Here is a 14,037-nt window from a genome sequence, read left to right as displayed (position 1 = left end):
TTCCAGCATATATTCCCCAGTACTAATAATGAGGAGCATTTGTGTTATTTCCAGTTTGGGAGTATTTTGAATAATGATGTTATGAACAGCAAAAACAAAACAAAAAAACCCCATCATATTAGAGGAACTCAAAGATACTTGAAACTTTAATTCTCAATATTTCTAATGTTTTAAATGACTGCTTTACTATTTTTTAAATTTTCCCTTATGTTGATAACCAAAAGTAAGAGAGTTCTTAACTTTTGACAAAAATGTTGAATGCTCACAGAACAATGATGATTTTTCCTATTTATTATTAAAATTGCTTTGTATTATTCCAGCTTGCGTGGCCCTCAACCACCATGCAAAGTAAGGACTGCCAGTACTAGTAAAAATCCTTCTACCTTTTCTTCTCTTTTGGCATCCTCAACATTCTGTACTACTGCATAATATTTAGAATCATTCGTCAAATATCACATAAAATGTTTGAATTTTATTTGTGATTACATTTCATCTTTAAAATAATTCAGAGATAACTGACATTTTTACAACATTATGTTTCCCAGGAAGCATAGTTTATTTATTTATTGAAGTTATCATTAGTTTTTTTTTCATTAAAAAATTTTTTTTATTGGAATTCAATTTGCCAACATATAGCATAACACCCAGTGCTCATCCCATCAAGTGCCCCCCACAGTGCCCGTCACCCAGTCAACCCAACCCCTCGCCCACCTCCCTTCCTACTACCCCTTGTTCATTTCCCAGTTAGGAGTCTCTCATGTTCTGTCACCCTCATGGATATTTCCCACTCATTTTCTCTCCTTTCCCCTTTATTCCATTTCACTATTTTTTATGTTCCCCAAATGAATGAGACCATACTATGTCTGTCCTTCTCTGATTGACTTACTTCACTCAGCATAATACCCTCCAGGTCCATCCACGTTGAAGCAAAAGGTGAGCATTTGTCATTTCTAATGGCTGAGTAATATTCCATTGTATACATAGACCACGGCTTCTTTATCCAGTCATCTTTCGGTGGACACCGAGGCTCCTTCCACAGTTTGGCTATTGTGGACATTGTTGCTAGAAACATCGGGGTGCAGGTGTCCTGGCATTTCACTGCATCTGTATCTTTGGGGTAAATCCCCAGCAGTGCAATTGCTGGGTCGTAGGGCAGATCTATTTTTAACTCTCTGAGGAACCTCCACACAGTTTTCCAGAGTGGTTGTACCAGTTCACATTCCCACCAACAGTGCAAGAGGGTTCCCCTTTCTCCACATCATTAGTTTTTTGTATGAGTTTCCTATGGCTGAAGTGACAAAGCACTACAAACTGTTGTTTAAAGAATAGGGATTTATTGTCTCACAGTTCTGGAGACTAGAAGTCCAAGATCAAGGTATCAGCAAAGTTGACTCCTTCTGAGGGCTGTGAGGGAGAATCTTTTCCTTGCTTCTCTTCCACTTTCTAGTATTGCCTTGGCTTGTAGAAGCACAACATCAATCTTCACATGACATTCCCTCTGTGTGCACACCTGCCCTTATACAAAGATTCCCCCCCTTTTTAAAAATAAGGACACCAGTTATATTGGATTAGGGGTCCACTCTACTTTAGTATTATTTAGTTCCAAAGCCACTTCCACATTTTTAGGTATTTGTTACAGCAGCACCCTACTTCTTGGTATCAAAATCTATATTAGTTTGCTTGGAATGCTGTAAATAAATACCACAGACTCAGTAGCTTAAAGTATAGAAATATATTGTCTCATAGTTCTGGAAGCTGGAAGTCTGAAAGAAGGTGTTGGCTGGGTTGGTTTCTTCTGAGTGCCTAAGAGAATAATTTGTTCTAGACCTCTCTCCTTGGCTTGTCTTCTTTCTGTGTTCTTCATATGATCTTTCCTCCATGCCTGTCTGTCTTTTTTTTTTTTTTCTTCAAATTTACCCTTTTTAGAAGGACATCAGTCATATTGAAAAGAGTCCACCGTGGGCAGCCCAGGTGGCTCAGCAGTTTAGCATCACCTTTGGCCCAGGGCGTGATCCTTGGAAACCTGGGATCAAGTCCCATGTCAGGCTCTCTGCATGGAGCCTACCTCTCCCTCTGTCTGTGTCTCCGCCTCTCTCTCTCTTTCTCTCTCTCTCTTTTTCATGAATAAATATACAAAATCTTCAAAAAAAAATGAAAAGAGTCCACCCTAAAGACCTCATCTTAGCTAATTACAACTGTAATGACCTAATTTCCAAATAAGTTCACATTCTGATGTACTGGGGGTTAAGATTTCAGTATATGAATTGGGGGTTAGAGGCACAATTCAACTTCTAACAGTATCTCTGAATGAAGTTTTTTTTTTTTCATTTTTTATTGGACTTCAATTTGCCAACATATAGCATAACACCCAGTATTCATCCCATCAAGTGCCCCCCTCAGTGCCCATCACCCAGTCACCCCCACCTCATCCCCACCCCACCCCATCTCCCTTTCCATTACCCCTTGTTCGTTTCCCAGAGTTAGGAGTCTCTCCTGTTCTGTCTCCCTCTCTGATATTTCCCACTCATTTTCTCTCCTTTCCCCTTTATTCCCTTTCATTATTTTTTATATTCCCCAAATGAATGAGACTATATAATGTTTGTCTTTCTCTGATTGACTTACTTCACTCAGCATAATACCCTCCAGTTCCATCCACATTGAAGCAAATGGTGGGTGTTCATCGTTTCTAATGGCTGAGTAATATTCCATTGTATACATAGACCACAGCTTCTTTATCCAGTCATCTTTCGATGGACACCGAGGCTCCTTCCACAGTTTGGCTATTGTGGACATTGTTGCTAGAAACATCGGGGTGCAGGTATCCTGGCGTTTCACCGCATCTGTATCTTTGGGGTAAATCCCCAGCAGTGCAATTGCTGGGTCGTAGGGCAGATCTATTTTTAACTCTTTGAGGAACCTCCACACAGTTTTCCAGAGTGGCTGCAAATGGTGCCATTTTTCTGACAGCATTTGTTCACTTTATGTCTCTGTGTCACATTTGGTAATAATTCCAATATTTCAAAAGTTTTCATTATTGGGACACCTGGGTGGTTCAGTCAGGTTGAGCATCTGACTCTTGATTTCCACTCTGGTCCTGATCTCAGGGTCGTAAGATCGACTCCTGTGTCATGCTCTGTGCTGGGCGTGGAGCCTGCTTAAGATTCTCCCCCTCGCCCTATCCCCCACCCCGTGCCCAGCTCATTTTCTCTCAAAAAAATAATTAAAAAAAGCTGAGGGACACCTGGGTGGCTCAGTTGGTTAAGTGTTTGCTTTAAGCTCAGGTCATGATCCTAGTGTCCTGGGATCGAGCCCCATATTAGGCTCCCTGCTCAGTGGGCAATCTGCTTCTCTCTACCCCTCTGCCCCTCTCCCTACTTATGCTCTCTCTCTCTCAAATAAATAAATAAAATCTTTAAAATTTATCTAAGTTTTCATTATTATTATATTTGTTATAGTGATCTGTAATCTATTTTCTTCTCTTTTTTAACTAGGATATATGCCCAGCATGGAACCCAACATGGGACTTGAACTCATAACTCTGAGATCAAGACCTGGACTGAGATCAACAGTCAGATGCTTAACCGACTGAGCCACTGGAGCACCCTGATCAGTAATCTTTGATGTTACTATTGTAATTTTTGAGGGTGCCACAAACCTCACCCTTATAAGATGGTAAATTTAATAAATGTGTGTATTCTGATTGCCCCACCAACTGGTTGTCCCTCCTTCTCTCTCCCTCTCCTTGGGCCTCCCTATTTTCTGAGACACAACAGTATTGAAATTAGGCCAATTAATAACCTCTAAGTGTTCAAGTGAAAGGATGAGTTACACATCCCTCACTTTAAATCAAAAGCTAGAAGTGATTAAGCTTAGTGAGGAAGGCGTGTCAAAAGCTGAGACTGGCTGAAAGTGAGGCCCCTTGAGCCAAACAGTTAGCCAGGTTGTAAATGCAAAGGAAGACTTTTTGAAGGAAAGTAAAAGTGCTCCTCTAGTGAACACACAAATGATAAGAAAACAGAACAACCTTATTGCTGATATAGGTAAAGTTTGAGTGTCTGGATTGAAGATCAAACCAGCCACAGTTTTCCCTTAACCCAAAGCCTAACCCAGAGCAAGGTCCTAACTCTCTTCAATTCTGTGAAGGCTGGGAGAGGGGAGGAAGCTGCACAAAAGTCTAAAGCTAGCAGTAGTTAGTTCATGAGGTTTAAGTAAAGAAGCTGTCTCCATAACATAAATGTGCAAGGTGAAGCAGCAAGTGCAGATGTAGAAGCTGCAGCAAGTGATCAGAATATTGAGCTAAGATCATTACTGAAGGTCATTAACAACAGATTTCAATGCATATAAAACATGGGCAGCCCGGGTGGCTCAGCGGTTTATCGCCGCCTTCAGTCCAGGGCCTGATCCTGGAGACCTCGGATCAAGTCCCACGTCAGGCTCCCTGCATGGAGCCTGCTTCTCCCTCTGCCTGTGTCTCTGTGTCTCTGTCTCTCTCTCTCTCTTTCTGTGTATCTCTCATGAATAAATAAAATAAAATAAACAGCCTTATTTAGCAAGAAGATGCCACCTAGGACTTTCACAGCTAGAGAGGAGAAGTCAATGCATGGCTTCAAAGCTTCAAAGGACAGGTTGACCCTCTTGTCAGGAGCTAATGCAGCTGGTGACTTTAGGTTGAAGCCAATGCTCCTCTGCCATTCCAGAAATCCTGGGGCCCTGAAGAATTATGCTAAATCTCTCTGCCTGTGCTCTAGAAAGGGAGCAACAAAAGCCGATGACAGCACATCTGTTTACAACAAAGCCCGATGACAGCACATTTGTTTACAACATGATTTACTGAATATATTAAGCCCACTGTTGAGAACTACTGCTCAGGAAAAAAGACTCCTTTCAAAATATTACTGCTCATGGACAATGCACCTGGTCACCCAAGAGCTCTGATGGAGATGGACAACCAGATTAATGATGTTTTCGTGACTGCTAACAGAATATCCATTCTACAGCCCACGAATCGAGGAGTAATTTCAACTTTCAATTCTTATTATTTAAGAAATACATTTCAGGGAGCCTGGGGGGCTCAGTCAAACATCTGACTCTTGATCTCAGCCCAGGTCTTGGTCTCAAGATCGAGAGTTCAAGCCCCTCCCAGTGTGAAGCCTACTTAAAATTTAAACAAACAAACACATCACTCATTCCTCTGATGGTTCTGGACAAAGTAAATTGAAACCTTCTGAAAAGGATTCACCATTCTAGATGCCATTAAGAACGTTCATAATTGTTTGGGAGAAGTCCAAATATCAATATGAACAGGAGCTGGAAGAAGTCGATCCCAACCTTCATGGGTGACTTTGCCAGGTTCAAGGCTTGAATGGGGGAAGTCACTGCAGATGTGGCGGAAAGAGCAAGAGAACTAGAATTAGAAGTGCAGCCTGAAGATGGACTGAATTGCTGCAATCTGATGATAAGACTTGAATAGATGAAGAGTTATTTCTTAGGGATGAGCAAAGAAAGGGGTTTATTGAGATGAATCTACTCCTGAAGATGCTGTGAAGATTGTTGAAATGAACACAAAGGATTTAGAATATTCCATAAACTGAGTTGATAAAGCAGCAGCGGTTTGAGAGGACTTCAATTTTGAAAGAAACTCTACAATCCTATCAAACAGCATCACATGCTATAGATAAATCATTCGGGAAGAGTCAGTCAATGTGGCAAATTTCATTGTTGTCTTATTTTAAGAAATTGCCACAGCTACCCCAACCTTCAGCAATCATCACCTGATCAGTCAGCAGCCATCAACATGGAAGCAAGACCCTCTACCGGCAAAAAATTATAACTCACTGAAAGCTCAGTGATGGTTAGCATTTTTTAGCAATAAAATATTTTTTAAAGATTTTATTTATTTATTTATTTGAGAGAGAGAATGCAAGCAGGGGGAGGGGCAGAGGGAGAGAGAAAGAATCTCAAGCAGAATTCACACTCTAAGTGTGGGGCCTGATGTGGTCTCAGTCTCACAACCCTGAGACCATGAACCCGAGCTGAAATCAAGAGTCGGACACTCAACTGACTGAGCCACCTAGGTGCCCCAACAATACTATATTTTTTATTTATTTTTATTTTTAAAAAGGTTTTATTTATTTATTTGAGAGAGAGAGCATGAGCAGGGAGAGGAGGAGTGGGACAGAGACAAACAAACTCCTCACTGGGCAGGGAACCTGACTCTGGGCTCCATCCCAGGTCCCTGGGATCATGCCCTGACCTGAAAGCAGATGCTTAACCGACTGAGCCACCCAGGCACCCCAATGATGTATTTTTTAATAAAATATGTACATTGTTTTTTTTTAAGACACAATGCTGTGTATTGCACACTTGAGAGATCGTAATATGGGGTAAAGATAACATTTATATGCACTTGGGGAAAATTCATTTGACTGGCTTTATTGTGATGTTCACTTTATTGTCGTGGTCTGGAACTGAACCTGCAATATCTCAGAGGTGTGCCTGTACTTGGTTTCACTTCTCTACGAGGTGCAGAATAGCTTATTTTCTAAACATAGCACATGTAGCACTAGAGCTGACATAATCATGTGTGTTCTGTTAACTCTTGAGACCTCAGAAGCAGAACACATGTGACACCAAATGAATTCAATTTCTTAGACTTGAAGGACTATACTAATTTCAGTGGAGGAGCACCCAGGCTGTAGCTAATTGAAGGAACCCTGACTCTGCTCAGGCTTTGGAGGAAGACCCTTCTGGTTGAGCCTGAGTGGAATAAGAAATTAGGAGGAATGATCTGTGGAGTTTAACTAAAGACATTTTCATGTTGTTACCTTCAAATCTGAACCCATAAGGTAAGATTATTTAAACTTTAGGTTTTAACTCATCCCTAGCAATTTGATAATGGGAGATACATTTTTAAATTTGCAGTATTCACTCTTGATGATTTATTTGATTATATAACCTCCAGGCAGCTATATTGGAAATGGTCCTTGTTAGAGAAAAGAAAAGAATCAGGAATGAGTTTTTAACTCTAGTGCACCAGGTTGTTCTGGAGTTCATTCAACTAATGTACAGTTCTGATCTATTTTAGAGATTTCTAAGGGGCAAAAGCTAGACTGCGATTCTAGGATGATACACAAAGGAGTAGTAGTCGCCTTTGAAGGAGGGTGAAAATGGGGGGGGGGGTTGGTAAGAACATTACTAATGGCCTCCAAAAATTCCAAGAGTAATGATAAAATAAATTTTAAGAATAACTGAAAATTTAGCTCTAAAGAAGTTCCATGTGGTTTTTAAGATGGGCTTTACTAAATCTTCCAGGAATAGATAATTTCTACCTTTCACAAATGGTTCCAGAGCCTAGAAATAGATGGACAACTACTCAGCTTATTTTTAAGAGTTCGAAATAACCCTAATATCAGAAAAGGAGACCACAAGAAAACAAAACTATGAGCCAATACAACTTGGGACTGTAGAAACAAAATTTCTAAATGAAATGTTAATAAATTGAATCCAGCAGTATCCTAAAAGGATCATGACTCCATCAGGTTAAATCCCAGGAATACAAGACAGCTCAACTGCAGCAAATATACTATCATAATTCACTGTACTGCTAAATTAATAAAATATACATGATTATTTTCACAGATGCATTTAATAAAATTTAATAGCCAATAAATACTAATAATATTCATAGCAAACTAAGAGTAGAAGAAAATGTCCTTAATTTGATAAAAAATATCTCCTGCATGGTGGAATATTGGAAGGTTTTCCATTAAAAATGCAAGGATGCTAGCTACTACCACTACTACAATTAGCATTGGGCTGGGCATCTTAAGCAGTGAAATTTAATAAGAAAAATAAGTTAGTTACATTGAAAGGAAGAAACAAAACTATCATTGTTAGCGGATAATATGATTATATTTAAGAAATCCTGGAAAATCATTTTTATAAAAAAGCTATTAGAACTGTCTTGAGTAGGGCATTATTTCACAAGTGCATACATTTATCAACACTCACTGAATTGTATATTTAATATATGTACATTTCACTGTATGTAGATTTTCTCTCAATTAAAAGCCAGTAGAACTAGGGTGCCTGGGTGGCTCAGTCAGTTAAGTGTCTGCCTTTGGCTTGGGTCATGGTCCTGGGGTCCTGGGATAGAGCCCTGCATTGCATCAGGCTCCCTGTTTGGTGGGGAGCCTGCTTTTCCCTCTCCTGCTCCCCTTGCTTGTGTGCACTCTCTCTCTCTGTCAAATAAATAAAATCTTGTAAAAAAAAATAAACCAGTAGAACTAACAAGAGGCCAGTTAAATGACTGAAGAATAACATGCACTAAATCAGTAGCTTCAAAAACTAGAAAAAATTCTATTCACAATAGCATCCAGACCTATGAAATGTCTTGAGCTTAACGTAATAAGAAACACATCAAATCTACACTAAGAAATCTGGAAAATTCATTAAAGGGCAAAAAAAAAAAAAAAAAAGGAACTGAATGAATGAATTCTATTATGTTCAGATAGGAGAGATTCAGTGTTTCAAAAAGTCAACTCTCTCTCCAAATCTGTCCATATATTTAACACAGTCCCAATTAGAATCCCAATTTTTGTTTTGTTTCTTTACAGAAATGAAAAGTGCATGTTGCCTTCTCTGCTCTTCTCCAGATGTGGACACCTTCGTTCAAGAATTGTTCCTCCAGAGGAATGGTTCAGTCAGCCATCTATTCTCCAAGCCTTGAGTTTGGTGCCTTTCTCTAATTCACACCAACGTGCCAGACACGGACAAGGAAAATGCTTTGCAAAACTTGTGGCAGGAGAAGGGAGCCTTAAAGAAGAGAGAAAAGACAAAAGCCTCAAGGAAAGATGAATGTATTGGACTACAGCAAAAGTTCACATTATTGTCTGACAAAAGGCTGCATAGACAAGGTTAACATGGAAAGAGTGTTTGAGAAGAACGAAAAGCTAGGAATACGTTGTACCTAAATATATGTGGTTCTTTAAGTTTTCAATTAGCAATAATTGTGCCTAAGATGAACTTCATTGGCTAGGATACTGCCGCTGCGCAAAGCGTTTTGGGGTTCTTTAAATCTTGCTGTAAATTATCTTTAAAATAGAATGGAATGGTGCAGGTAAAGGATTCATGGAAGTTTTACAGTGACAATTTGACCTTCAGTTAACTTTCTGTTTTCTGGTCCTCTGAAACCTGATAAAGATAGAATGTCAACTATGCCATTAGGCAACCTTACTTACTTCTATTAAAGCAATTACTTGATTGGTTGATTGCATCTGGCCCAGCACAACTATAAATGCCTGATGAGGGAGCATAGCTTTGGGCTTCTCTGAGGATGAAGACGCTTTCCTTGGGTTTCAGTGGGGTCCCGGAAGCTATGCCTGTGGGGTCGTTAGAGAACAACCTGGCTCATGAGGGGTACGAGACTTCTAAGTCAGGACAGCTACCATGTGGGGCTGATGTGAGTCTTCTTTGCTCATATCTGAGCTGTTACACAGGGAGTTTGGGAGAAGCACCCATGTGCATTGCTGCGCAGATTATTGGAGGGACCCCAGGGAGGTGAGATGCGTAGTTCAGCCCTGCTCCAAGCATTGCTCTTGATCTAAACCCTTCCAAGTGATTCTGACACCAAATGTGGCCCCCGGTAGTCCCAATATTTAGCTGAACCTAAGAAGACCCCTGGGAGATATTGTGCATGATAATAGAGATAGCTTATACCTGGGCTAGTAGGAGAGGACTAACTGAATAGAGTCATATGATCTACTCGGTTTGAGATTGAGTTATCTAGGGATGCCTGGGTGGCTCAGTAGTTGGGTGTCTGCCTTTGGCTCAGGGCATGATTCCAGATTCCCAGGATCGAGTCTCACATCAGGTTCCTTGCATGGAGTCTGCTTCTCCTCCCTCTGCCTGTGTCTCTGCCTCTCTTCCTGTGTCTCTCATGAATAAATAAAAAAATCTTAAAGAGAAAGAGAGATTAAGTTATCTACACCTGTGAGAAATCTTATTTCTACCAATGAGGTTGGCACATCCGGTTTCCTGTTCCCTCATGAGGCAGCTGATGCAAATTCCAGATGTGAGGACAGATCACCTCTGTGCCACCAGCCTAGGAAACCAAAATCTATAATGTGATATCAAACATTTTGGAAGAAGAGCCAATCCAAAGTCCTCATCTCACATGTTTCAGGCAGCTGATGAGGGACTTGAGTTTCAGAGGTGGCAGTCTTCCTTGGCCTCAGAGATACCTGTGAATCTACTGAGCCAGATCTTTAGTGAATTCCCATTTCCCCTTTTACAAGCAGATCCAAAAAGGACAACCAAACCTAGTCCCGAGTGTCGTGGAGGTTTGGCATATCTGTCACTTGATCTAGACTTATCTATAACATACCTAGCCACCTTTTTAAGGCCACCAATGACAGAAATGCACGGTGTATCTTTTCACTTCCTTCTCTATGCTTGCATTAGCACATACAAAGACATATGTATCATGTATAATAGTTCGTTTTAAATTCGCACTGCATATATTACTCTTTAGTTGGCTTTTTTTTTCCACTTGACACATTATGTACAGCTCTGCAACTTCTTACATTGAGCTCTAACTCATTCTTTTTAATAATAGCATAATATTCTTAAAGTATCAGCCTTCTCTCTATTGATGGACATTCAAGCTGTTTCCTTTTGTTCCTTTTAAAAATCACTACAGGGCACCTGGGTTGCTCACTGGTTAAGCGTCTGCCTTTGGCTCAGGCTAAGGAGATCCTGGGATCGAGTCCAACATCGGGCTCCCTGCAGGGAGCCTACTTCTCCCTCTGCCTGTGTCTCTGCCTCTCTGTCTCTCATGAATGAATAAATAAAATCTTTTAAAAAATAAAACTAATTAAAATTTACTACAAACGGGCACCTGGGTGGCTCAGTGGTTGAGCGTCTGCCTTCGGCTCAGGGCATGATTCCAGAGTCCCTGGATTGAGTCCCACACCGGGCTCCTGGGGGGAGCCTGCTTCCCCCTCTGCCTGTGTCTCTGCCTCTGTGTGTGTGTGTGTGTGTGATGAATAAATTTAAAAAATCTTCAAAAAATCTTTTAAAAAATCACTGCAAACAACGTTGCATTAAATATTGTTGTATATATAAATTCACACCAGTGCATTTATTTATGTAGGGTCTCTGGGTCAAAGGACATGTGATGTACACTATTAATTTTAATAGTTACTTTCCCAAAAGCTTGTAGCAATTCATGCTTCTGCTCCTTCCCCAAATTCTTGCTTGCCTTGGATGTTAGCAATTTTTACATTTTCCAATCTGAGAATGAAAAATGGTATCTCTTATCTGTTTTCCTTTTTTCCCCTCTCCAATCTACTCTCCTGTTTGCAGATAGAGAGATGTTTCTGAAAAGCAAAATCTTACTCTGTCGCCTTTTGTGCTTAAAACACATCATTTATTTCCCATCACTCTTAGAACAAAGGCCAAAATCCTTAACATGGCCCAAAGCACCTTATGGTGTAATAGTCTTTCTACCTCTCTGGTGGGCTTGTTTCCCAACAGGAAGGGCTTTCTCTGGATTGTTCTCAACTCTACTGAGAAATCAAGGTGACACATTAGGTTGTTTGCTGGTACAAGCCTCATAGGGAGTTTTTAAAATGTGACTAACTTATGCCTAAAAGGAATAATTATTTCTATTTTATTTGCCTTGATGCAGGTGCTTTTCCGGTTGCTTCGGGCAGATCATTTGGAGTAAACAGGTAAGCGTAGCACTTGTCAAAAAAACATGTCAGGGCGACACCCTGGCTCCTGACGAATAGGCAGAAAGTCTGATCATAAATGTAGGGGGTTTTTGCTTCTCGTTTTTAAGTTGGACTTTTAAAAGTAGAAGCTGCCTTTAATGTGCTGGGTTTGCAGAACAAGAAATCTGATTTTCAAAGTGATAACACATTTTTTGACATTAACCAGCACTGTTGGATTTTTTTTTCCACTGTTGGATTTTTAATGACACTTTCATCTTCAAAGCCTTTCACCAACAGGATGGATTAATTATTCTTTCTTTCTTTCTTTCTTTCTTTCTTTCTTTCTTTCTTTCTTTCTTTCTTTCTTTCTTTCTTTCTTTCTTTCTTTCTTGTTGTGTGTTAAAAAGACAAGTCTTCAAAGCCATCATCCTTTATCCTTGGAACTGGGGCTCTTCACCTTTCAAATGTTGCTTTCCTGCCCCCAAGGGAGAAAGTAAATGTATCTTTGTTTTTTAAGACAAAAAGAAGAATACAATAGAAATACACTTTTTGCACTATGGGGAAATGTTCTTATATCCTGGGTGGGATTAGAAGAGGTCGGGAAGCAGTGTTTAACCTGTGTTTACAGTAAGCACTGTGAGAAATAACTGGCTAAAAGTGTTTGTTACCGTGCAACCTTTTGATGTGCTCTTAAAAACAACCACACATGCATAAAACGACGTGCGTTCAACATAAGCAGGAGCATAATACTCAGACCCTTCTATTCGTTGCTAAGGTATATTCCTTCCCTCTTCTCTTCAAAAAATGTCTAATTGAGTTTTTAAAAGGTTTGGTTTGGGAGAAGGAAACCCTCAAGCCTCCCCCAAGGCCCCCCTTTCCTTGACACATCTTATAACCACAAGGGAGCAGTCTTCCCTTTGATGAGGTCTTACACTCCACCTCCGCAGAAATGGAAGAGCAAGTGTAAGTTTGCAAACAGTCTGAAAGCTTTTTCCATTAGCCCTGGACGCCGGAAACCACAAAGGGCAGGCAAGTTTTGATTTTCAAGGAGAAAGCCTCTGGTAAAACTTTCGCTCAGCCGGCCAGATCTGTTGGTTCCTGGGAGGGGCTCTTTTGAAACCTTGAAGGTTCCTAGGCTCTTGAAGACTCGGAGCGGTGGATTACAGTAATTGAAGCGCTTGGGTGATTTTGCAAGATTACTCTGTTTGGTGTATGTTCACATTTCCAGGCTAGGGGACCGAGCAGAGGAATCCCCTTTTGTTATCTGCTGAAGTAAGAAGATCAGAGGGGAAGACGGGGTTTGAAGTGTGGATTAGCGGGATCCTAAGTGTTTGCCTATCACCTCCGTCTGGATCTTTATAAACGATGGAGGAGTGACATGAATTTAGGGAATCATGCGAAGTGTCCCTGAAGCCTGTCTCGGAACCAGAAACTTCTTTAAAGACAGACCAGCTGTGCCAGGCTGCCTGAACGGACCCGCATCCACGCCTCGAAGGTTTTAAGTCTCCTCTTGCAAGACGTCAGTCTCTGGGCGATCGGTTCGCTTCTCCGCGAGGGATGGAGACGCGCAGAGCGTCCGGCCTGCTGCCCTGGCCGCGCCGCCTCGGCCCGGTGCCCCTGGACCTGCCGGGGACCCTGCCCCGCCTCCCTCCCGCGGACCCCCTCGGGGTGCCCCTGCGGCTGCACGCCGCGTGCTGGGCGCGGGCGCGGGCGCCGGGGGGCCGCGGGCCGGGCCTGGCGCTGCCGCTGCCGCTGGCCTGCGCCCTGGAGCCCGCCTTCCTCCGCAGGCGCAACGAGCGCGAGCGGCAGCGGGTGCGCGGCGTGAACGAGGGCTACGCGCGCCTGCGGGACCACCTGCCCCGCGAGCTGGCCCAGCGGCGGCTCACCAAGGTGGAGACGCTGCGCGCCGCCATCCGCTACATCAGGCACCTCCAGGAGCTGCTGGAGCGCCAGGCCCGGGCGCAGGACGGCCCCGCCGCCGCCCGCACCCCGCGCCCGGCCGACTGCAACAGCGACGGCGAGTCCAAGGCCTCGTCGGCGCCTTCGCCCTGCAGCGAGCCCGAGGAGGCGGGCAGCTAGCTGGCGCCCGGTCCCCCGGGCCCCCGGCCCCCCGGCCCCCTGGCCCCCGGCCCCCCGGCCCCCCGGCCCGCGCTCCCCGGCCCCCCGCCCCGGCCCATCCCGCGCCTGCCGCCCCGCGCACCCTAGGAGTCTGGCCGGAGGGTCTCTCCCAGGGGGCTGCGCATTTTGACCTGGCGTTCTTCTCCAGGACTCACTCTTTGGAAAAAAAGAAAGGCATGTTTTCCGGGGGAAAGTGCGTTTTGGC

General features: G+C 42.7%; 1 protein-coding gene and 1 pseudogene across 1 annotated transcript; one reads left to right on the top strand and one right to left on the bottom strand.

The window, feature by feature from the left end:
• Nucleotides 1-8,858: 8,858 nt before the first annotated feature.
• LOC112675768 (U4 spliceosomal RNA) lies at nt 8,859-9,059 on the bottom strand (annotated as a pseudogene).
• A 3,569-nt stretch (nt 9,060-12,628) lies between these two features.
• On the top strand, nt 12,629-13,793 carry ASCL4 (achaete-scute family bHLH transcription factor 4). The gene has a single exon (XM_025471525.3). The coding sequence runs from the start codon at nt 13,272-13,274 to the stop codon at nt 13,791-13,793; it is 522 nt and encodes a 173-aa protein (XP_025327310.3). The 5' UTR covers nt 12,629-13,271.
• Nucleotides 13,794-14,037: the final 244 nt, after the last annotated feature.

This window comes from Canis lupus, chromosome 10 (genome assembly GCF_003254725.2).
Source record: "Canis lupus dingo isolate Sandy chromosome 10, ASM325472v2, whole genome shotgun sequence".
Taxonomy (NCBI): Eukaryota; Metazoa; Chordata; class Mammalia; order Carnivora; family Canidae; genus Canis; species Canis lupus.
This window is presented reverse-complemented; position numbering and strand designations above follow the sequence as displayed.

Coding starts and splice junctions, on each gene's coding strand:
- ASCL4 (XM_025471525.3), top strand. CDS start 13,272: ATGGAGACGCGCAGAGCGTCCGGCCTGCTGCCCTGGCCGCGCCGCCTC.